At 37.8% G+C, this 26,165-nt stretch overlaps 1 protein-coding gene across 3 annotated transcripts in view; it reads right to left on the reverse strand.

The window, feature by feature from the left end:
* Nucleotides 1-8,192: 8,192 nt before the first annotated feature.
* Nucleotides 8,193-26,165, reverse strand: part of LOC133639515 (cilia- and flagella-associated protein 251-like) — a 128,710-nt gene continuing 110,737 nt past the window's right edge. Inside the window, exon 4 of one of the 3 annotated variants that reach the window (XM_062032870.1) lies at nt 8,193-8,867. In XM_062032870.1, coding sequence (XP_061888854.1) covers nt 8,607-8,867 — 261 coding nt within the window. In that variant the 3' untranslated portion in view covers nt 8,193-8,606. The remainder of the gene's footprint in view (nt 8,868-26,165) is intronic. The other 2 variants (XM_062032868.1, XM_062032871.1) reach the window with 2 other exon arrangements.

The following is a 26,165-nucleotide window of genomic DNA, read 5'->3' on the forward strand; positions in this document are numbered from 1 at the left end:
CAGCACTGCATAATTCATACTTTCCAACCCTCCCGTTTTTAGCGGGAGAATCCCGGTATTCAGCGCCTCTCCCGACAACCTCCCGGCAGAGATTTTCTCCCGACAAACTCCCGGTATTCAGCCGGAGCTGGAGGCCACGCCCCCTCCAGCTCAATGCGGACCTGAGACTGAGTGGGGACAGCCTATTCTCACGTCCGCTTTCCCACAATATAAACAGCTTGCCTGCCCAATGAACGAAGAAGTTAAACAGGACAATACTGCCATCTAATGGATAGCCACCGGAACACTGAAATTCAAGTATTTATTTATTTTTCTATGTAAATAAAATAAATATTAAGATTAAAGATTAAAGTACCAATGATTGTCACACACACACTAGATGTGGTGAAATTTGTCCTATATATATATATATACATACATACATACATACATACATACATACATACATATATATATATATATATATATATATATATATATATATATATATATATATATATAGCTAACATTCACTGAAAGTCAAGTATTTCATATATATATATATATATATATATATATATATATATATATATATATATATATATATATATATATATATATATATATATATATAAAAATAAATATATATATGAAATACTCGAGAATTCTAGCTGTAAATAACCACGCCCCCAACCACAACCCATTTTTTAAAAAAAGGATAGAAAATGGAAAAAGATAGGGGGATTTTTTTGTTTGTTTTAGTATGTTTTCTGTTTGACGAAAAACATGACACAAACCTTCCCAATTGTTCAAAAGCCAACTGTTTAATATGTTTGTGTGTATGCTTCACTGATGAGTATTTGGCGAACATCGTTTTGTCCAAATAAATTTTGGCGGTTCTTGAACTCCCCATAGTGTGGACTGTGACGCAACCGTTTGTTTACATGTAAAATATTCCACTCCTTTGTCTCATTTTGTCCACCAAACGTTTTATACTGTGTGTCAATGCACAAAGGTGAGCTTTGTTGATGTTATTGACTTGTTGGAGTGCTAATCAGGCACATTTGGTCAGTGCATGACTGCAAGCTAATCAATGCTAACATGCTATTTACTAATGTTTTTTAATATAAAAATGTGTAGAATATTAAATTTCAACATTTCTGTCAACGAAGATTTGCTTGAGCCTGCGACACAGTCATTTTGATAGTAGGCTATTATAGCTAGACACTTACATCATGTGTTGCCTTCATTATAACACTTATATACAGCTTTTCATATTTTGCGGCTCCAGACAGACTTATTTGTATTTTTGGGTTGCCGACCCCTGCACTAGACCAAAACCAGTCTGACATGACACCCACTTCTACATAAAAAAAAAACCCTGATGGTCCCTGTAACGTCCTCTCTTCCTGGTCCAATATAATGTTCCGGAGGCTACACGTAATAATACAAAAGCAGTGTTTGATAAAGTTTATGTTCAACATAAAGCATTTTCAAATTATTTCTATCATGAATATCTCTCTCCTGTGAATGACAGCGACTTGTTCTTACTCGCAACTGACCACTGACTCTGAGGCTGACCAATGAGCTTGTGGGCTGTTGAAAAGGCACAGTCTTCAGTCTGAGCGGGGGTTTTCCGCCTGGCACAAGTGTTTGACATGCCTCTATTCAACAGCGGTACATTTTTTTTTGGACATAAAAAATTGCAAGGGACAAAAACAGCCTTTTGAAAAAGAGCAGGGCACATGCCCCTTTGCCCCCATCCTCCCCAATTAAACTATTTGTTAGCACCTTAGCACCTGTTCAACGCTGCTTATTCTTTGACTTTTCTTTTTGTTTACAAAAGGAAAGCTTTCTAGTTTCATTGAAAGTTGCATTTAAAACCCCACCTTCTACGTATGATGTGTCTTTTTAGGCCCATTCTGCCCGTGTCATACATACGCAGGAAGATACAAGTCCCTTCGCACAGAGATAAGGGTTGTAGAATAAGCATTAAGAGAAATATTCCTGAAGGACAAATACTTCTATTCAACAGGAGGTGAAAGCAGCCTTGAGTCATGCTACTAAATATAGAGATAAAGCGCATCCAGCTCAGGAGGCGGGGGCTGACACTGCAAGCTAATGAACAGCGGCGCGGGCGCCAGGGTGATCGTTTATGCTTCTTGAATGAAACCCATGCATTCAGGGTACACTGGGACCATTTTTATTTAGATTCTGCTGCTGCAGACTATTCATTTACACCCTCTTTTCCCCAACAATGGCTTTTCTCTCTAAATAAACATCAGTGATAATGAGCTCTAGATGCCATCATAAAAGTTGGACTCACAGCCATAAAAACAAATTTATACCGGTGTAACGGGCTATATTTCTTCAACGCAGAGTAGCCCAACGTCAAGGATTGGCTCTGGTACCAAATGCAGTCCATATGAAGGATCTTCTCATAAACCTTCTGACTGGAGGCCGCCTTTCAGTGAGTGAGCAAACAGATGTTGGATGTACGCGGTGAAGACGCAAGTCTGGATCGACTGAGGCTCACGCAAACGCCTCGTCTACTCCTGGTGTGACGTCTTCAGATGCACGGCTGAAACACGACCAGACGGAATGCAACAACCCACAGAAGTAACATCTCGCTTAGCCAGAAAGCCACAAATTAGGACCGGGGGTCCAATAAAAAAGTTTAAGTACCAATGATTGTCACACACACACACGAGGTGTGGCGAAATTATTCTCTGCATTTGACCCATCACCCTTGATCACCCCCTGGGAGGTGAGGGGAGCAGTGAGCAGCAGCAGTGGCCGCGCCTGGGAATCATTTTTGGTGATTTAACCCCCAATTCCAACCCTTGATGCTGAGTGCCAAGCAGGGAGGTAATGGCTCCCATTTTTATAGTCTTGGCCGGGATTTCAACTCACAACCTACCCATCTCAGGGCGGACACTCTAACCCAGGGGTCACCAACCTTTTTGAAAGCAAGAGCTACTTCTTGGGTAGTGATTAATGCGAAGGGCTACCAGTTTGATACACACTTAAATAAATTGCCAGAAATAGCCAATTTGCTCAATTTACCTTTAACTCTATGTTATTATTAATAATTAATGATATTTACACTTAATTGAACGGTTTAAAAGAGGAGAAAACACGAAAAAAATGACAATTACATTTTGAAACATAGTTTATCTTCAATTTCGACTCTTTAAAATTCAAAATTAAACCGAAAAAAAGAAGAGAAAAACTTAAAAAAAGAATTTATGGAACATCATTAGTAATTTTTCCTGATTAAGATTAATTTTACAATTTTGATGACATGTTTTGAATAGGTTAAAATCCAATTTACACTTTGTTATAATATATAACAAATTGGACCAAGCTATATTTCTAACAAAGACAAATCATTATTTCTTCTAGATTTTCCAGAACAAAAATTTTAAAATAAATTCAAAAGACTTTGAAATAAGATTTAAATTTGATTCTACAGATTTTCTAGATTTGCCAGAATCATTTTTTTGAATTTTAATCATAATAAGTTTGAAGAAATATTTTACAAATATTCTTCGTTGAAAAAACAGAAGCTAAAATGAAGAATTAAATTAAATGTATTTATTATTCTTTACAATAAAAAGAATAAATTTACTTGAACATTGATTTAAATTGTCAGGAAAGAAGAGGAAGGAATTTAAAAGGTAAAAAGGTATATGTGTTTAAAAATCCTAAAATCATTTTTAAGGTTGTATTTTTTCTCTAAAATTGTCTTTCTGAAAGTTATAAGAAGTAAAGTAAAAAAATTAATGAATTTATTTAAACAAGTGAAGACCAAGTCTTTAAAATATTTTCTTGGATTTTCAAATTCTATTTGAGTTTTGTCTCTCTTAGAATTAAAAATGTCGGGCAAAGCAAGACCAGCTTGCTAGTAAATAAATACAATTTCAAAAATAGAGGCAGCTCACTGGTAAGTGCTGCTATTTCAGCTATTTTTAGAACAGGCCAGCGGGCTACTCATCTGGTCCTTACGGGCTACCTGGTGCCCGCGGGCACCGCGTTGGTGACCCCTGCTCTAACCACTGTATAATGGTGAATAAGGGTTTAACTGGACAGTTTACAGCAGGGGTGGCCATTACGTGGATGGCGAGCTAGCGGTCGATGGCGGAGGGTGTGTCAGTCCATCGACCTAAAAATGACGGATCATCAATCTTCACCAAGACGTGACTTTGGTCACTTGATTGACATTCACGGCACGCGAGGGTCTTGGGAGATGACGCTGGCAGCTGCCAAGATCATTATTAAGAAAAAATGACCGACAAGAAGGCGAGAAACACTTTTCATTTCGACAGACTCTCGCGCCGTACCTGCCGTCAAAACTCTAAAGACCGACTGCACAGTTCCTGTCTTCACAATAAAAGTCCTGCTTCATCCTGCGTGCGCTAACAAAATAAGAGTCTCCGAAAACTGGTGTGCACAAGCTAGCAAGCTGGGGAGTTTGCCGCCAATGTATTTCTTGTAAAGTGCATAAAAAGGAGTATGGAAGCTGGACAAACTTTCATGTGGTATTGGACAGAAAGGAGGACTCCATTGTAAAATGTGGAGGTTATCATCACTACTGTCTGATTCCAATCAATGCAAGTCATCACAATCATACCAACTTATATTCTTGTCTTCATGAAAGAAAGGAATGTTAAAACATGCTTGTATTATAATAAAACACACCTTTAACTTGTTAACCTCTCTTTAAAAACCTCTAAAGGCTTAGTGGCCACATGCGTGGACAGCACCTTTTAGCTCTTATTTCCAAAATGGTGTACACTACTGAATTGGGGTCTTATGGCCGCTTATGTGGACACTTATACTGCCATCTGGTGGTGTCAGAAGAGTATAACATACAATGGAATTTGGAAAAAAAAAAAATTTAAATAAGAATTAGCATGTCACTAAACATGAAGTACACGTTTGTGTACTTATGGACTAAGTACATCATATCTAAAGATGATTCTTAGTTTTTATTCTAATTAGGGTCCAATAAGGCCAAATAGCAAAGAGAACTAAAAAAAAGCATGTAAACAAACAGCTTGGGCCTTAAGAGGTTTTAATAAATCAATCAATCAATATAAATGATATATATGAATGAGGTAGATGCCCTCCCATTGAAAAGTAGCTCGCCTGCAGAAAAGGTGTGGCCACCCCTGGTTTAAAGCATTGTTGGACTGCCAAGAAATATCCGTTTCTCAGCTGTGGTCCGTATGGGCTGCAGTGGTCCTTAGTTGTAATACACGTTTCAACCACTTGTGGCAGCAACGACAAGATCAAACGGACAGAAAAAATGTAGAGCTAAAGTCAGAGCTTCTTAAGCGCAAAAATTATGAGAGTGAATCTGTTTTTTCATCTGCACTTCAATTTTGTTGACGGTTAAGTTAGGAAACATTCATTGTTAATTTAGTTTATTTTAATACATTATTTTATGTACGGTAAATGTACTTTATGTCAGTTATTTATTTGTCCCTTATGCAGTATAATTGGTTGGTACTATATTTTATAACCAGCCTGTTAAATAAATAATATTTGTGATTAACACATGGTTTCATATCATTTGACAGGGTGTAATTAAGTTATATATATTTATTGAATATGATTCAAATTAAGAATAAGATGACTAGTCAGGTGTTAATATTTGTAGTGGAAAAGTTGGGTCCTGAGTTTAAAAAGGTTAAGAACCCCTCAGCTACTGATTTTTTTTTACAGCTTTACCAGCAAAAAGGTATGCAATGAGTCCTTTTCATGTTTTACAATAATAATGGATTCAACTGACTTGTCCAGGGTATACCAGGGTTCGAGCCAAGAGTAAATAAGGCTTTTCTACTCACTTGATTTCTCAAAAATAAACATGATCAATGGGGAAGGTGTAGTATAAAGTGGAGGTGCAGTACACAGAGTATGTACTGGTGATGGAGTGGAGGCAACATGTCTGATAAGGATGGGAATCTTACAACCAAGCACAAATTGATTCTGATTCTTGGGGTAACATTTGGATTCAGAATTGATTCTCAATTCAAACCAGTTCTTGCAATATGTTATATGTAGGGGTGCTCAAGTTGTTATTTATTCTGATTCTCAATCGATTCATCGTTTTTGACAATCGGAAAAAATTAAAAACTATTTTGAAGAACAAGTTTTTTGCAAAATAACTTATTTTTGCTATTAAAAACATTGGACGACGATTATTGACCTGCTTGTTATTGAAACAGTTTCTTAAATTGACCAACTTCTTGGTAACTTTTACCAATTTAGTCAACATTGCAGCATAAGCTCACGGCGCCGCTAAAAATACATCATCTGCGTTAGCGCTTATACTTATACTTATACTTAGACAAACTTTAATGATCCACAAGGGAAATTGTTCCACACAGTAGCTCAGTTACAAAGGATGGAAAAGATGGAAAGGACAATGCAGGTATAAAATAGACTAAAACATATATACGTAATATTTACATAATATACACTACCGTTCAAAAGTTTGGGGTCACATTGAAATGTCCTTATTTTTGAAGGAAAAGCATTGTACTTTTCAATGAAGATAACTTTAAACTAGTCTTAACTTTAAAGAAATACACTCTATACATTGCTAATGTGGTAAATGACTATTCTAGCTGCAAATGTCTGCTTTTTGGTGCAATATCTACATAGGTGTATAGAGGCCCATTTCCAGCAACTATCACTCCAGTGTTCTAATGGTACAATGTGTTTGCTCATTGGCTCAGAAGGCTAATTGATGATTAGAAAACCCTTGTGCAATAATGTTCACACATCTGAAAACACTTTAGCTCGTTACAGAAGCTACAAAACTGACCTTCCTTTGAGCACATTGAGTTTCTGGAGCATCACATTTGTGGGGTCAATTAAACGCTCAAAATGGCCAGAAAAAGAGAACTTTCATTTGAAACTCGACAGTCTATTCTTGTTCTTAGAAATGACCCCAAACTTTTGAACGGTAGTGTATGCACAGCAGGGGTCACCAACGCGGTGCCCGCGGGCACCAGGTAGCCCGTAAGGACAAGATGAGTAGCCCGCTGGCCTGTTCTAAAAATAGCTCAAATAGCAGCACTTACCAGTGAGCTGCCTCTATTTTTAAAATTGTATTTATTTACTAGCAAGCTGGTCTCGCTTTGCCCGACATTTTTAATTCTAAGAGAGACAAAACTCAAATAGAATTTGAAAATCCAAGAAAATATTTTAAAGACTTGGTCTTCACTAACTGACAAAGAAACAGATAACAGATTTGGTGTCTAGTTTAAAGTGTGACATGATTTATTTAAACATTTGAGAGTTGACTTTTGTATTTTACATGAGTTATTATTTGTAAAAACATGGTGCAAAGTAATTCATGATTTGTTAAAAAATGTTAGTGGCTAGCTAGTTAAAATGGGATATTGTTATTTCACAAGACTGTCTTAATAGTGATCATTTGGAAAATGTTCAATTTGAAAAATGTGCACTTAGAGAAAATATAAAAATAAAGTGTTGCATATTGATATTTATCTGTTTCTATATATATTTATTGTGAGAAATCATTAAGATGATCAGTGTTTCCACAAAGATAAATATCATTAATTATTAATAATAACATAGAGTTAAAGGTAAATTGAGCAAATTGGCTATTTCTGGCAATTTATTTAATTGTGTATCAAAATGGTAGCCCTTCGCATTAATCACTACCCAAGAAGTAGCTCTTGGTTTCAAAAAGGTTGGTGACCCCTGATGTACAGTATATGATATATACTGATATATTATATTATATGTTTACATCATATATACAAAATATAACAATTACCCTGTACAATATTACAGTATATGTAACAGCTGCAGCATAAAATAGAGAGTAAATCCAGCAGAATACAGACATTATAAACAAAGAGAAGTAGCTAACATGTCAGGTATCAGGTAATAGACAGATATCATCTATTGCTGTATGGCGAGTGATTATACAGCTGGATGGAGTGTGGAATGAAGGAATATACTAACGATATCGCTAATACTTGGTTAAAATTCAGGTCACGAGATGTAAATTAAGTATTTTTGGAGGTTTTTTAGAGGGCTTCCTGGGCGGAAAAGTGTACTCCAATTAGCTGCATTGTTAGCTGCCTCGTACTTGCTGTATATTACAAGGTAGAATGCAAATTGTCTTACCTAGGTAATGTGAATAATCGGTGAAATCCCCAAAAAGACCAGTTAGTTCCCCTTTAACGATGCTACTGAAGATGCTTCGCAATTTTAGAAATCTATCAAATCAAAATTCAGAACAGAGTAATTTAATGAAGTAGAAAAAGAGGCAGAAACATTATATCTTATCGCGCTGACATTTCCATTTACCAAGCGATAACTTCTGACAGACTACTCCTCCTTGATAGGCTGCCTACCGCGTTAACGGCTTCATTTTCAACCCGCAAGGAAGACTTCTTCAGACTCTCTTAATGTAGTCCCGACTAACTGCTGAGAGTGCTCTTTAAGTTGGTATATAACAATATTTATCAAAGCTTTTAGGATCTGCATGTGGGAAAACAAGAGAGGGGTGCTTGGTAGACATCAAGGTCTCAGCGGCACACCATTGGCTTATACAAATGCATAATTGTAGATGACAGGCGTCAAGGGCGGATGCAATTTGACAAATTAGCAGACCTTGGAGTAGATGATATCCGAGCAAAGCCGACAAGATATGGCTGTGAAGCAACATGAAGTACAAGCTCTGGAATGAGTAATCTGCTGTCCCATTTACTGGTGAGGCCATGCTGCCCCCTGGAGGCAGCAACATTTACACGCCACAGCACACCACAAAGGCTCAAACGAGCATTTTTACTGGTGCATGAGAAGTGGTGGTTTCTTGAAATGAATGAAGTTGTTCTTACCTGCGTTCATGCGAAGTCACAAACAGATGGCGGGGGAAGGGATGGAGGGACACCAAGGAGAAAAGAAGACAGATTTCGGTTAGTGAGGGACTTCATTTCAGAAGGTAACGCGTTGCAATGACTTGTAGCTTCAAAGGCAAGTGCTACACAAACAGAGCTGCATGACTTAATAGTTACAACAAAACCACAGAGCCCCTTGGTATGTGGATGCACGGAGTCTGATGTGGGCTAGGATGCCTTCACAGATGGGTGGAAACCAAACTGACGGTACGGACCCACATTCCTTCCTGTGGGAGCTCAATCATGACAACAGCTTCTGAACTGCTGCATTTCTTACAAGTCACACCTTTTCAAGCCGGTAAAACAAATTGTTTTGGTCCGTGAAAATACCTCAAGCAATTTTATGGACGTACTCTGATCCTTTAACAGTTCCACAGATGGACCTCTGTGTGAGGAGGGCCGTAATGATGGCGTTTATTGCGAGCCATGATGAAAGTTCTGCCGTTAGCTCTGTTTTGGGTCGCAACAAATCAATGCCAGTGGCAAAGATTGGAATCTACCGAATTGTATGAAGAAGAAGAAGGCTTTGTCACTATAAGACTTTAGAAGGAAGAGGAAAGAGAGTTGGGCTGAAGAGTTTTTTAGTGACTGTTGGGGAGGATGCATATGTGAATTGTCCAACTCTTAACTAAATGTCTTAGATTACCGTATTTCCTTGAATAGCCGCAGGGGCACTAATTAATTTAAAACCTCTTCTCACTCCTGCGTTTACCAAAAGCATGCGGGATTGACAAGCATGCGTTAATTATTTAAAAACCTCTTCTCACTCCGGCGCTTACCTTATCATGAAAAGCACATTTAATAAAAAAAAAACGTTATTATGGTCTTACCTTTAGGTATAAATGAGTCCATGCGCAGCTCCTATAGAAGTCTTCCTTATCTTTCTTCAGTTTTAAAAGTCTCTCTGTCTCAATGGAGATCTTCCTTTAAGTACTACGTCCTGCTTCGATTGAAAGTCCAGTTTATAAAACTGTTTTATTTTAGATATGTAATCCTCCATGGTAAAAGTGCAAGCAAACAATGGCTCCTCACTCTTACTGCCTGTTGTCTTCTTCTGCAGCACCGGTCTTCTGCAGTACCAGCAGTCGCAAGAAGGATCACTAGCGCCCTCTACCACCAGGAGGCGGAAGTCATTTAATGACTCATATTTGACCCGGCGGAAGTGCCAAGCATGCGCTAATTATTTTGCGAAACGAGTTTGACCCGGCTGTAATTCTAGGCAGGCGAATACTATATTCCCGGCGGCAATTCAAGGAAATACGGTATAATTAGGGCTGTCAAAATGAACGCGATAACGCGTAACTATAACTATCTAACGGCACTTTACCCTCGGGCCGTGCCGTAGAGGGGGGGAACTTGGCTGCAGTTCACTTTGAGCCACAAGCGATAAAGAAAATGCTACCTTATGGACATATCAAGTTCAAAACACAGCAAAAACACGCACTCTCCAAAAAACGTAATAAAACCAAAATAAAGAGGTGCACGGCAAAAAGTGTACTTCAAGAGAACGCGAGGCCAGCAACACTCGTGTCCTTCTAATAATTTCAATACAAACTGCACAGGCGCTACCAAACACACTGGTTTTCGAAAATGTCTTAATGAGTCTGCAGTTTTCGACAGGAAGTGATGTACTTAAATAGTCACAGCTGTGGTCAATCACTTGACATAACAATAAATCAAGAACAACTTCAAAAATGAAAGTGCACAACTATTAGATAAAATGGAAAATTGTACAAAGTAAATCAAAGATTCATTACAGTATCAAAGGGGAAATAAATAAAGCAATAAAAAATGTGGGCAACCATTATAATAAAACTTTATTGCTTTATTTATTTTCCTATGATACTGAACGTTTGATTTATTTTGTACAATTTTCCATTGTGTCTATTATGTGTGTACCCAGTGGAGTGTACACACTTAGTTGATCACCTTATGTTGACTTGTTTTATTGCTAATATTGACTGTAAGTTATCTTGTAAAGTATGCAGGATGTCTGTTTTTATGGACAACAGACGAAATGTAGCTTTTGCAGCTAATGTTGGCATATTTACTGTGATACTTTGCTCATATGCTGATGGATATGCAGTGTCCTAATCAAATAAAGTTCTTCAATTCAAATTTCCAAAATGCCGCCTGGAGCTGTGCTAACTATCCGCCAGTCAACTACAGACATGCTAGCTTTACGTTTGAACATTTTGGTTTGCTTCCACTAACAGGCTAACCTAGCATGAATTGATTAACGTGGACCCCGACTTAAACAAGTTGAAAAACGTATTGGGGTGTCACCATTTAATGGTCAATTGTACGGAATACACTACCGTTCAAAAGTTTGGGGTCACATTAAAATGTCCTTATTTTTCAATGAAGATAACTTTAAACTAGTCTTAACTTTAAAGAAGTACACTCTATACATTGCTAATGTGGTAAATGACTATTCTAGCTGCAAATGTCTGGTTTTTGGTGCAATATCTACATAGGTGTATAGAGGCCCATTTCCAGCAACTATCACTCCAGTGTTCTAATGGTACAATGTGTTTGCTCATTGGCTCAGAAGGCTAATTGATGATTAGAAAACCCTTGTGCAATCATGTTCACACATCTGAAAACGGTTTAGCTCGTTACAGAAGCTACAAAACTGACCTTCCTTTGAGCAGATTGAGTTTCTGGAGCATCACATTTGTGGGGTCAATTAAACGCTCAAAATGGCCAGAAAAAGAGAACTTTCATCTGAAACGCGACAGTCTATTCTTGTTCTTAGAAATGAAGGCTATTCCACTAAATTGTTTGGGTGACCCCAAACTTTTGAACGGTAGTGTATGTACTGTACTGTGCAATCTACTAATAAAAGTCTCAATCAATCATTTAAAAGCATGATGTTGTAGTGTGTACGATAACTAACATTTGTGTCCTCCATGTTATAACCAGCATCATAGATAAAGTATCAAAAATACAAAACAATGTAATATGCAACATCTGTTGTAAAGGCTCAAACTTGAGCAGCTCACCAGCGTCTTATAGGAACAAGCCGCGTTTGAATTGTTTTGTTGACCAACTCAGCAACCAATTTTTTGGTGAAAAAATGTAGATTTAAAAGAGTACTATTGTTTTTTTGACATAACTCCTTGTGGCGCTGTAGCTCAAGTTTGCACAGGCAGAGACCTAAATCTAAAAAGGACCTTTTCATGCAGTCCAAGTTTAACCCAAAGTGTCCAAACAGTCTCATTAATTCTACTTAGATCAGCTGGTGTGTCTTTTTCAAATGTAAGTTAGGTTTCAGAAACATGCTCAGAAGATTCTTTCCCCAACGTCTCTTACAAGAAGGCAAAAATGTTGCGTTTGACTTAAATCCAAGTTACAAGTAGCGCCAGTGAAGTTGAGCTATAAACTGGAGGTGCCTAATGTTATCTGCAGAAGCATGTAGCTACATTAACATTAATCTTCTCAGAATCCCAACATTCATCCACAGGAATGCTGAGGGGGGATGAGGAAGGCGCCCTGATAACCTTGCCCTGCAATGTTTTTTCCCTTCAAACTTAGACTGAAATCATCATCATCATCTACGGAGAGCTATTTTTGGGCTGAACACGGCTTTACTTGTCAGAGGAAGGACGGCATTTAAGGTCAGAGCAAATAAAGACTACAGATTACAAGGCCCCAGAAGCTGGCAGTCATGTCCATCCAACCACAACACTGAGGCCTGCATAGTGTACATGCTTCTCTCAGGGTCAGATCAAGAAGCAGGTATCTTATGTACACTAAATATCGTCACTTGGTCACTTGGCAGGAATTCTTATCCAAGTCAGCCAGGGTGTAGGTTCCCCTGAGGCAACCCCCAAGGCCCCCTGGAGTCATTTAAGATGGGCATATGTTGTAAGGATCAAGCTCTAATCGGAGTCAAGTATTGTCGATTGTGTTGGGTTGGACAACGGTCTGACTTTAGCACGCCAGCAGGTCTGGGTGATATGGCCTAAAAATCTAATCTCAGATTTTTCCACCAAAAATTCGATTTCTGATGTTTTTCCCTACTTTTTAAAGAAACGGGTGAATACTGAAGATACAGACAATTCAAAACAAGTTGTTCTTTTATCTGATCAAAAACTAGTAGCTTGAAACAACACTGCATCTTACTCTTGGCAATATTCTCATTTGTAGAATGTTGTTCTTTTCAGACTAGATATAAATTGTACTTGATGGAATAATTTTCAAATAATTAAATTATCGTATTTTCCGGACCATAGGGCACACTGGACTATAAAATGCACTGCAGATAAGCGGGTCTATACAGGTCTTTTTTTCATACAAAAGGCATACCGGATTATAAGGTGCATCAAAGGGGTCATATTATTATTATTTTCTAAATGTAAAAGACTTCCTTGTGGTCTACATCAGTGGTCCGCGGACCGATTGGTACCGGGCCGCACAAGAATTAAATTTTTTTTTTTTTTTTTTTTTTTTTATGAAATCAACATAAAAACACAATATATACATTCTATATCAATATAGATCAATACAGCCTGCAGGGATACAGTCCGTAAGCACACATGATTGTATTTATTTATGTAAAAAAAAAAAAAATGTTTTTAAATACACCCTTTTTTTAAAAAATACAACCCCCTCCCCTCCCTCACCGGTCCGTGGGACAAATTTTCAAGCGTTGACCGGTCCGCAGCTACAAAAAGGTTGGGGACCCCTGGTCTACATAACATGTAATGGTGGTTCTTTGTTTAAAATGTTGCATAGATCAGTGGTCCCCAACCTTTTTGTAGCCGCGGACCAGTCAACGCTTGAAAAGCCGGGGGGGGGGGGTGGTTTTTTTTTTTTTTTCATAAAGAAATACAATCATGTGTGCTTACGGACTGTATCCCTGCAGACTGTATTGATCTATATTGATATATAATCTATATATTGTGTTTTTTATGTTGATTTAATAAAAATAAAAAAAATAAAAATAATAATAATAATAATTTATTTTATTTTTTTTAATTATTATTATTTTTTAATTTCTTGTGCGGCCCAGGTACCAATCGGTCCGCGGACCGGTGGTTGGGGACCACTGGCATAGATGACTGAAAGAGTGATGATGTCACGTTATTGATGGGAAAATGTATTTTTAGACAATATGATTTGCCTCAGCGGCTAGGAGACCCAGAGAGTAACAAGCAGTACAAAATAGATTAGAAAGGACAGATTTTAAAAAATATAATTACAAAAAATATATATATATATATATATATATATATATATATATATATATATATATATATATATATATATATATATATATATATATATATATATATATATATATATATATATATATATATATATATATATATATATATATATATATATATATATATATATATATATATATATATATATTTTTTTTTTTTTAACTTGGGGCTTCCTGCGGGCCGGATATTGGTGGCGGGGCGGGCCGTAGTTTGGGGACCACTGGTGTAAAATGTTTAATCTACGTTTCCTTGCAACTTATCCCTAAACGCATCCCAGCTACAACTGGGCTCTATTAACACAAATACGACTGTATATACGACGGACACTGCCCTCCAAAATAGTCTCTCTATTTTTGATGAAATAACATTAGAGGAATTATTACAGCGTGTAAGTGGGATAAAACAAACAACATGTTTACTTGACCCACTTCCTGGGAAACTTATCAAGGAACTGTTTGTATTATTAGGTCCATCAGTGTTAAATATTATAAACTTATCACTTTCCTCCGGCACTGTTCCCCTAGCATTCAAAAAAGCGGTTATTCATCCTCTGCTCAAAAGACCTAACCTCGATCCTGACCTCATGGTAAACTACCGACCGGTCTCCCACCTTCCGTTTATTTCCAAAATTCTCGAAAAAACTGTTGCACAGCAGCTAAATGAACACTTAGTGACTAACAATCTCTGTGAACCTTTTCAATCCGGTTTCAGGGCAAATCACTCTACGGAGACAGCCCTCGCAAAAATGACTAATGATCTATTGCTAACGATGGATTCTGATGCGTCATCTATGTTGCTGCTTCTTGATCTTAGCGCCGCTTTCGATACCGTCGATCATAATATTTTATTAGAGCGTATCAAAACACGTATTGGTATGTCAGACTTAGCCTTGTCTTGGTTTAACTCTTATCTTACTGACAGGATGCAGTGCGTCTCCCATAACAATGTGACCTCGGACTATGTCAAGGTAACGTGCGGAGTTCCCCAGGGTTCGGTTCTTGGCCCTGCACTCTTTAGTATTTACATGCTGCCGCTGGGTGACATCATACGCAAGTACGGTGTTAGCTTTCACTGTTATGCTGATGACACTCAACTCTACATGCCCCTAAAGCTGACCAACACGCCGGACTGTAGTCAGCTGGAGGCGTGTCTTAATGAAATTAAACAATGGATGTCCGCTAACTTTTTGCAACTCAACGCTAAGAAAACGGAAATGCTGATTATCGGTCCTGCTAGACACCAACATCTATTTAATAATACCACCTTAACATTTGACAACCAAACAATTAAACAAGGAGACTCTGTAAAGAATCTGGGTATTATCTTCGACCCAACTCTCTCGTTTGAGTCACACATTAAGAGTGTTACTAAAACGGCCTTCTTTCATCTCCGTAATATCGCTAAAATTCGTTCCATCTTGTCCACTAGCGACGCTGAGATCATTATTCATGCGTTCGTTACGTCTCGTCTCGATTACTGTAACGTATTATTTTCGGGCCTCCCTATGTCTAGCATTAAAAGATTACAGTTGGTACAAAATGCGGCTGCAAGGCTTTTGACAAAAACAAGAAAGTTTGATCATATTACGCCTATACTGGCTCACTTGCACTGGCTTCCTGTGCACTTAAGATGCGACTTTAAGGTTTTACTACTTACGTATAAAATACTACACGGTTTAGCTCCAGCCTATCTCGCCGATTGTATTGTACCATATGTCCCGACAAGAAATCTGCGTTCAAAGAACTCCGGCTTATTAGTGATTCCCAGAGCCAAAAAAAAGTCTGCGGGCTATAGAGCGTTTTCTATTCGGGCTCCAGTACTCTGGAATGCCCTCCCGGTAACAGTTAGAGATGCTACCTCAGTAGAAGCATTTAAGTCCCATCTTAAAACTCATTTGTATAATCTAGCCTTTAAATAGACCCCCCCTTTTTTAGACCAGTTGATCTGCCGTTTCTTTTCTTCTCTCCTCTTCTCCCCTGTCCCTTGCGAGGGGGAGTCGCATAGGTCCGGTGGCCATGGATGAAGTGCTGGCTGTCCAGAGTCGGGACCCCGGGTGGACCACTAGCCTGTGCATCGGTTGGGGACATCTCTGCGCTGCTGACCCGTCTCCGCTCGGGATGGTTTCCTGTTGGCCCCGCTGTGGACTGGACTCCCGCTGATGTGTTGGATCCACTGTGGACTGGACTTTCACAATGTTATGTCAGACCCACTCGACATCCGTTGCTTTCGGTCTCCCCTAGAGGGGGGGGGTTACCCACATATGCGGTCCTCTCCAAGGTTTCTCATAGTCATTCACCGACGTCCCACTGGGGTGAGTTTTTCCTTGCCCGTATGTGGGCTCTGTACCGAGGATGTCGTTGTGGCTTGTACAGCCCTTTGAGACACTTGTGATTTAGGGCTATATAAATAAACATTGATTGATTGATTGATTGATTGTTGAACTGCTTCAAACGTAACAATCTTTGATGAATGGTCATAGACTTTTTGGTACTGCTCTGACTCTTTAGATTTCTGCTGGAGTGTGAGTAACAGGCCGCTGGCACACACCCGCTGAGGTATGCACATCCATACACATACACCTTACTGCAGTTAAATATAGAGCCACTTGATACTTCACCATCTGGATGTCAATACCGGGAAGAGGCAAGGTTCAGGCTGGGGTTTTTAAGTTACATTTTCCAAAGGTTGTGCAGTTTGAACAGAGAAAATCTGTAACTCCCCATCTTTTTATCGAATACCTAACAACAGGAAAAAGGTTGATTTTCAGACAAGATGCGAAAACAAGGCAGTAAAACCCCCTAGCCTAGAGCCTCTATCAGATATGTTTTTAAAAAGGGTATGACAGAAGAAGTTTTACAGAAGTCAAGGACTGCAGCAAACGTCCAATCTGCACTGCAGTGCAACACAAGTGGGGGCCAAGATGGCCACGCACTGTGTGGTTAGTCAGCAGGGTCCATACAAACCTTATCAGTGACAGCCTATTAAAGCTATATTCACACGCTGGGGGGGGGCACCTTGTGGAAGGTCAGCCATGGGAAAAGCACCACATTAAGACAGAAGTCACAACAAGATGACATACTAGTTACAGGCATGTCTTAAACCAGGAGTGTGCAAACTTTTCCCACTGAAAGATGTAACAATATGTGGGCCATTTGGATTTTTTTCATTTTCAAAACAGATACATAAAATTGTTTTTGTTTTTTTTACCTTTAGCGCTCGCTCCTCCTAAGTGAGGTCCCGGGGACCCGGAAGGCACTCAGTCATAAAAATGTCAAAAATGAGTAATATATATATATTTTTTTTTTAATTGTTATTGCAATGCAGACGGCTATTTTTGGACACACGAGGACTCGCAACCTTATCTTTTTGAAGCTGAATATACCGAGGATGAACTGTTGCTCATAGCAGCGAGCACGAATGAAGGGTGAAACGTCCAGAAGCCGAGAGAGTGAGGTCGGTGTGACTTGCCGGTGTAAATGTGGAACTTGGAGCAAAGCTATTTCGACACAAATGGCATTCAAAATAAACTTGAAAAAAACGTCACCAGCCAGTTGGACCAAACGCACAACTGTCCATGGAGTGAGTCACTTTAAAGTACCAGTAGAGTGGAAAAACAAATTGACTTTATGTAGTTAATTGTTAGGGGTGTGGGGAAAAATTGATTCGAATTCGAATCGCGATTCTCACGTTGTGCGATTCAGAATCGATTCTCATTTTTAAAAAATCGATTTTTTATTTTTATTTTTTTTATTAAATTTTTATTTTTTTAATTAATCAATCCCACAAAACAATACACAGCAATACCATAACAACGCAATCCAATTCCAAACCCGACCCAGCAACACTCAGAACTGCAATAAACAGAGCAATTGAGAGGAGACACAAACACGACACAGAACAAACCAAAAGTAGTGAAACAAAAATGAACATTATCAACAACAGTATCAATATTAGTTACAATTTCAACATATCAGTGATTAAAAATCCCTCATTGACATTATCATTAGACATTTAGTTTATGAGATGCGATGCAAGTGTAAGTCACTGTGACACTATTGTTCATTTTTTGTAAAAATTTTTTTAATTAATGTTTGTAATGATAATATCAATGAGGGATTTTTAATCACTGCTATGTTGAAATTGTTACTAATATTGATACTGTTGTTGATAATATTCATTTTTGTTTCACTACTTTTGGTTTGTTCTGTGTGGTGTTTGTGTCTCCTCTAAATTGCTCTCAATTGCTGTGTTTATTGCTATTCTGAATGTTGCTGGGTCGGGTTTTGTTTTGAAATTGTATTGCATTATTATGGTATTGTTGTGTATTGTTTTAATTTAAAAAAAAATAAATAAATAAATAAAAAATCGTTTTTTAATCGAGAATCGTGTTGAATTGAAAAAAAAAAATCGATTCTGAATCGAATCGTAACCCCAAGAATCGATTTTGAATCGAATCGTGGGACACCCAAAGATTCACAGCCCTATTAATTGTGTTTCATTGTATTCATTAAACCATATCCAATTGTATTTACAATCCGCAAAGTATGGGAAAACATAGTTTAAACATCACAAAACGCAACTAATTCAGTCAGCCATTTTGATTATTCCGCTCTGAATACTTTCGGCTATTTCCGGACATTGCCGTCACAGTAGTAACGCTTCTGCACTCTGACCATGTTATCAGATCGGTCATACTGTACATTCGCAAACATTGGAAAGAGATGTGCTGATAATGCTAGGTTCACACCAACGGCGCTTTGACGGCACTTTAGAGCGGCATGCAATGCGGCGTTAAAGCGTAACAAAGCCTGATTAAAGCGTGAGGGTCCTAATGGATTGTGGGAAAGCTTGTAGTGAAGCGGGACATGGTTAGGGTTGCGTGTATTTTCAATGTACGTTCAGGGTTAAGAAGGGGTTAAAAACAAAACAAACAGCAGCATTGGTGAGGGAGGGGCAGAGACAGAGAGAGAGAGAGAGTTATGATAAACGCGCATGCGTCGCCAGGCTCTGCTTTTTATCCATAGATTTATCATTTAATCTTTTATTATCTATAGCAGGGGTGTCAAAAGTGTGCCCCGGTGGCCATTTGCGGCCCACAGCTAATGTTTTAAAGACCCACGGCACATTCTAAAAATACTATTAAAATAAACAAAAACATAACAAAAGTGAAATAAAAAAGTTTAAAGGTTAAATGTCATTTAGAAAAAGTTGCAATGTTGACTAATAAAACAAAGCTGTTTTTTTTTTTCTTTCAAACTGTCATTGCTCAAAACATAATATTGAATCAAAATCAATGTTATTATGAATTATTGACCTATCCAGGGTTCCCATTACTTCACATCAAATATTACACTAAGAAAAATATTTTTGGTGGAAGATTTTGCAAATTTGGTAAATAAATAACTCCAAAATTTTTATTTTCTTGTTTTCTTACTGTACCGAAAATGAACCGAACCATGACCTCTAAACCGAGGTACGTACCGAACCGAAATGTTTGTGTACCGTTACACCCCTAACATATACACACATAAACATATATATATATATATATATATATATATATATATATATATATATATATATATATATATATATATATATATATATATATATATATATATATATATACACACTCTATATATACAGTGTTTCCCACACATTCATTTATTTGTGGCGGCCCGCCACAAAAGAATTAGGTCCGCCACAAATTTTTTTTTTTTTTTTTTTGTCCTGTCCAGCTTCTAAGGCAAATCATATAGTTGATGTAGATGCCCATATAGGCTGTTCAGATTTACTTTACAAAAGAGAAGTGTAGGATACTTCTCTTGTTGCCTTATTTGTATTTGACCACTACTGTTTTCTGTTTATTTGTTACTGACTGTGGCAGGACACCTCTGCCTCTGTTTCACTTTATGTTGCTGGTAAATAATATGGTTGTAGTAGTAGGCTAAAGTTAAATTATTTAGTATGCACTAATTAAAGGGGCAGAGCCTTAGGAGACATTTTAGCTTTTATATTTTATAAGATATATTTTTTGTAAGAACCACGATTAATAAATATATTTCAGTGAATAACTTATTGTTCAAATCTGTATATAAATATGTACATAAAGTGTTGTAATTATATTGTAAAATGGATGGATGGATGTTTAAAAGAAAACTGTTATTATTAATTAGTAAGTATACATTTTTTGAGCCTTTTTAGAGAAAATATCATTGTAGTAAATTATGCAAATTACTCGATGATGTCATGGTGACCACACCCATAGCCACACCCCCCACCGCCACAGGTATGTATATATATATATATATATATATATATATATATATATATATATATATATATATATATATATATATATTCCTGCATCCAATTTTTTTATTTTATATTATATTTCTCTTATTGATATGAAGACAGTGGTAACTTGTGTTATGTATGAGTCAATACAGGGGATAAGACTGTAAATGATAACCAAGCTGTTATTGGCTAAGGTGACAAACTTTAGGTGGTATCATGTTGCGTCTGGACATGTCTGGTATGGTTACTGTATATGCAGCTCAGGTCAACACGGTCCACCAATAGTTTTCACTTTCAGCTGTCAAGTCATGGTAGAAAAAAACCTTGAGGTAAATGGATGCAGCTCTATATATAACCTTTCAATGGAGTCATCATCAAAAAAGCTTCAACGTTTGCAGCTTTGTCCTCAGCACCTGCTCAAAGACGTAGTTGCTGATACGGACATGGTTGGCGTGGGAACTACGGGATCGTCTTACTGCACAGCCAGGGTGTGGCAGGCTGAGCAAAGTTATAACACTGCTGACTACAAAAGTCCAACAGTTGTATATTTACCAAAGAGTGATTGATGCCCATTCCCTTAGCTTAGACACCTTCTGCATACTTTTATCCGTAGGATGCATGCTTTATTCACTGAGATATCAAGGTCCGTATCCAATTTTGAAAGAAAAAAATCAACTTTTTTATAGATTTTACAGGGAATTGTCAAGCAAGCGTGGTTGAGAAAGGCCTTGAAAACCCTGGCTTTGTCATTGAGTGGAGACAGCTGACACAATGCATGCTTTCAGCCTGGCAAGCAACACACTCCAACATGATACCTTCCTTCACTCAAACACACCTTTTTACCACTGAAATCACACCACACTCTTTTCTCAGAGGGATGGGTGCCCAATTCGCTACTTCTATAGGCCCCAATGGAATCGGTACTACGGAGTACCATATTTTGATAACTTTGTTGCAGCCGACGTCATGCCCGGTTGCAAACTCAGCACCGGCTCAAGCATTTGGCGAGCAAACAGGCATATCCCGTAGCACAGTGTTTTTCAACATTTTTTGAGCCAAGGCACATTTTTTGCGTTGGAAAATTTTAAGGCACACCACTAGCAGAAATCATTAAAAAACGAAACTCTCTTGACAGTAAAAAGTCGTCGTCGCAATTGTTGGATATGACTTTAAAGCATAACCAAGCATGCATCACTAGAGCTCTTGTCTCAAAGTAGGTGTACTGTCACCACCTGTCACATCACACCCTGACTTATTTGGACTTTTTTGCTGTTTTCCTGTGTGTACTGTTTCAGTTCTTATTTGTACTCCTATTTTGGTGGCTTTTCCTCTTTTTTTGGTATTTTCCTGTAGCAGTTTCATGTCTTCCTTTGAGCGATATTTCCCGCATCTACTTTGTTTTAGCAATCAAGAATATTTCAGTTGTTTTTATCCTTCTTTGTGGGGACATTGTTGATTGTCATGTCATGTTTGGATGTACTTTGTGGACGCCGTCTTTGCTCCGCAGTAAGTCTTTGCTGTCGTCCAGCATTCTGTTTTTGTTTACTTTGTAGCCAGTTCAGTTTTAGTTGCGTTCTGCATAGCCTTCCCTTAACTTCAATGCCTTTTCTTAGGGGCACTCACCTTTTGTTTATTTTTGGTTTAAGCATTCGACACCTTTTTACCTGCACGCTGCCTCCCGCTGTTCCCGACATCCACAAAGCAATTAGCTACCGGCTGCCACCTACTGATATGGAAGAGTATTACACGGTTACTCTGCCGAGCTCTAGACAGCACCGACACTCAACAACAACACATCATTTGCAGACTATAATTACTGCTTTGCAAAAAAATATTTTTAGCCCAAATTAGATCATTTCACGGTACACCAGACTATATAGTGTATATAGTGTGCCGCAGCACAGTGGTTGAAAAACACTGCCGTAGCAGACTGCTTCGGGCTAATGTTGCAATTTTCCACGCCAACAAAGCAAGCGTACTTGATAAAAGTAAGGCTACATTTTTCAAAATGCACTCTCTCGATGCCAATTGGATATGCCATGCACATGCTAGCGATTAGCATAGGGGATTTTACATGGCGATTTCAACGCCATCGAATTTGGTGATGAAAACTATAACTAAGATGCACGTTGCAACCAAACGGCTGGTGTGTAATAAGTACAACACTTACAGTATAAACACTTTGTAGGGCTCAACAAAAGACAAGACTGACACATTCAACTTAATGGCAAAGACTGCCTTCAGATTCTGGCAGATTAAAATGAATGCATGCTTGCATCAAGTGGACAGCACAGTTATTATTAGCTCAGGGTGTTAAATAAAAAAATAGATTTGATCATCATAACGTTTATTACCACAAGAACACGCACAAAAGTACCGGAAATTGGTTCAGGTATTGATTCCTAGGTCCTGCCGATTGGTAGAGAATCTGTTCAAATGTGAAAGGTAGCCATCCTTACTTTTGTTTATCATAGGGATCCCATGACCGTTGTTTTATTTCTCAATTACGCTGCGAAAAGATAACATTTCCATTATGAGGGCTTACAACAGACTGGTGTTTAGGGAGGTCTTTATTGGGGAAATTACCGCTTTATCGCAAGCAGTTATTGAATCAAAATGAATCATTACAACCTAATTAGAGGGAACGGTTTTATTTATTTGTAAAGCCCACGGCATACGATGGCGAATTAATAACAAAATTATGTTAAATGCATCTGTGGGATGATTAGTTCCTTTAAAAAATCAGCGGTCTTGTCCACAATTATATGGCAGATAAGATGAAAGGAGTTGTACATACACAGATTTACATGTAATTCACCACCGTATTGATTTCTAATTCTTTGCTTCATCAATCATCAGAAATACTGCTTATTTTCAGTGAGCTGACATAATACAATATAATACAAATGGTTACTTGAAAGGACAAATTTCACCACACTTAGTGTGTGTGTGACAATCATTGCTACTTTAACTTTAACTTCCTAGTTTAGTCGCTGTTTCAAGTGGACATTGTTGAGTTCTGGACAGGGCGGTTGAGTGTGTTGCTATTTTCCCAAACAAATGTTCCGTCTCATCACAATGACAGCACTCATGCACATAATCATGTTTCATCAAACATATATTAACGTTGTTGCCCTAGGGCAGACCTGGGCATTCTGCGGCCCGCATCCGGCCCTTTGTGCGTCCCTGTCCGGCCCGCGTGAGGCCAATTATAAATTACAAAATAAATTTTAAAAATTATCTATGTCGAGTGTGCAATACAACGGTGCTGCTTTTGTTTTGAAAATCGTTATTTGTATTACTTCCGTGTGGACGTATGCGTGTGCGTGATTGTGAGTGATACAAAATAAAGTTGAAAAAACATCTATGTCGTGCGCGCAATACAACTGTGCTGCTTTTATTTTGAAAAGTATTATTTATGGGCGTGTGTCCGTGTGTAACCTGCGAGTGAAGGTGCACAGCGACAAGTGATGCACGGTTTACACCCGAGACGCTAAAAAGAGAAAAGTTGATGAGGAATGGCGTGTTTTCAACAAGACATGAACTGCCAAGCAACGTTCCCTCTAAGGTGCGTGCCTGCGCAATTGCGCACTGCTCAAGCGTCTGCTGCGCGCAGCAAATATATGCCGCGCACCAAATCAAATCCCATCTGAATTCTAAACAAAATAAACATATTTATTCTATGTAATTTTGCAATGCAACTTTGAGTGACAGTGACAACAAGCGGCCCTAACGGTGTTCGTCAACACGTTCAATTGAACACCGTTCAATTATTGTAACGTCTATCAAGATGCTTCGAGGACAGGAATTATATCGATCACTTTATTGAGCAAAACTGTTTATATTCGGACATAACCACACCAAAAACATGAGTAAAACACTTCTATCTGGAAAAACTAGTCATTTTCTGCCGTACAAACCAGGCCAAAACCAACGTGTCATCTGTCATCAACACGCATAGCACTAAACCACTGGTGCGTTTATGGCCGCACAAAAAGTCGGACAACTCAAACACCACACAAAGTTACACTATGACTCCTCAGTCATACGTGTGCTTATTTTACTGTCATTTATTATTAATGTTAATTTATTTATATTAGTCATGGAATGCTGTTACACACACTATGTTGAAGTATTACTATTATTATTAATTATTATTATTATTATTTATCTTACGGTATATATCAAAAATAATATTGAGCAAAATTTAATTGAAATATTGTCGATGTGGCCCTCCAGCAGTGCTCGGGTTGCTCATGCGGCCCCCGGTAAAAATTAATTGCCCACCCCTGCCCCAGAGTAAACTGGGTAACACATGGCACACTGACAAAGCTTAACCTATTGTTACTATAACAATCTACAAGGTTAATATAGGTTGCTTCTCTTTCTTCCCCTCCATTTTTCTGCTTTCTTTTGTATCTCTAGTTATCATTAAGTATAGTTGCATTTGAACAACTGTATTGTTCATAATAGAGGTAAATTATTGGTATTGTTCATTATCAATAGCGCTATTTCTATTGGTATTTGTATTGCTGTAGTGTAATAGTGCTCATTGTCATTTCTGTATTATTATTTATTTCGCTAACTGCTTCTTTGCTATCACTTTTACCATCATATTTGTACATGTCCTATTTGCTGATGTTGCTCTATTGTTGTTGTTGTTGTGTTTGCTGTTGTTGTTTTTGTCTCTCTGTCTTATCCCCCTCTTGTCCCCACAATTCCCCCCTCTGTCTTCCTTTTTTTCTCTTTCTATCCCCTCCTGCTCCGGCCCGGCTGCATCAAATGATAATATAAATACATTTAATAAAGTCAAATACAAATAAGGCAACAAGAGAAGTATCCCACACTTCTCTTTTGTAAAGTAAATGTGAACAGCCGATACGGGCATCTACATCTACTATATGATTTGCCTGAGAAGCTGGACAGGACAAAAATAAATAAAACTGACAGCACTTCACTCACAATTATGTCAATTTCCCTGATATTATTTGGCGTTGCGCAGCGGATTTCGTTTTATTGGCCAACCCTTTGACTCCATCCGCGGTTATGTGAATGCTAGATCGTATTGCCCCTTTTTTTTGTTGAATTTAGTGATGATTGATGACACATACTAGCGTTGTTAGTAGGGATGTCCGATAATGGCTTTTTGCCGATATCCGATATGCCGATATTGTCCAAATCTTTAATTACCGATACCGATATCAACCGATATATACAGTCGTGGAATTAACACATTATTATGCCTAATTTGGACAACCAGGTATGGTGAAGATAAGGTACTTTTTAAAAAAATGAATCAAATAAAATAAGATAAATAAATTAAAAACATTTTCTTGAATAAAAAAGAAAGTAAAACAATATAAAAACAGTTACATAGAAACTAGTAATTAATGAAAATTTGTAAAATTAACTGTTAAAGGTTAGTACTATTAGTGGAGCAGCAGCACGCACAATCATGTGTGCTTACGGACTGTATCCCTTGCAGACTGTATTGATATATATTGATATATAATGTAGGAAGCAGAATATTAATAACAGAAAGAAACAACCCTTTTGTGTGAATGAGTGTAAATGGGGGAGGGAGGTTTTTTGGGTTGGTGCACTAATTGTAAGTGTATCTTGTGTTTTTTATGGGGATTTAATATAAAAAATAAAAAAATAAAAATTAAAAAAAACCGATACTGATAATAAAAAAAACGATACCGAT

This window comes from Entelurus aequoreus, linkage group LG22 (genome assembly GCF_033978785.1).
Source record: "Entelurus aequoreus isolate RoL-2023_Sb linkage group LG22, RoL_Eaeq_v1.1, whole genome shotgun sequence".
Taxonomy (NCBI): domain Eukaryota; kingdom Metazoa; phylum Chordata; class Actinopteri; order Syngnathiformes; family Syngnathidae; genus Entelurus; species Entelurus aequoreus.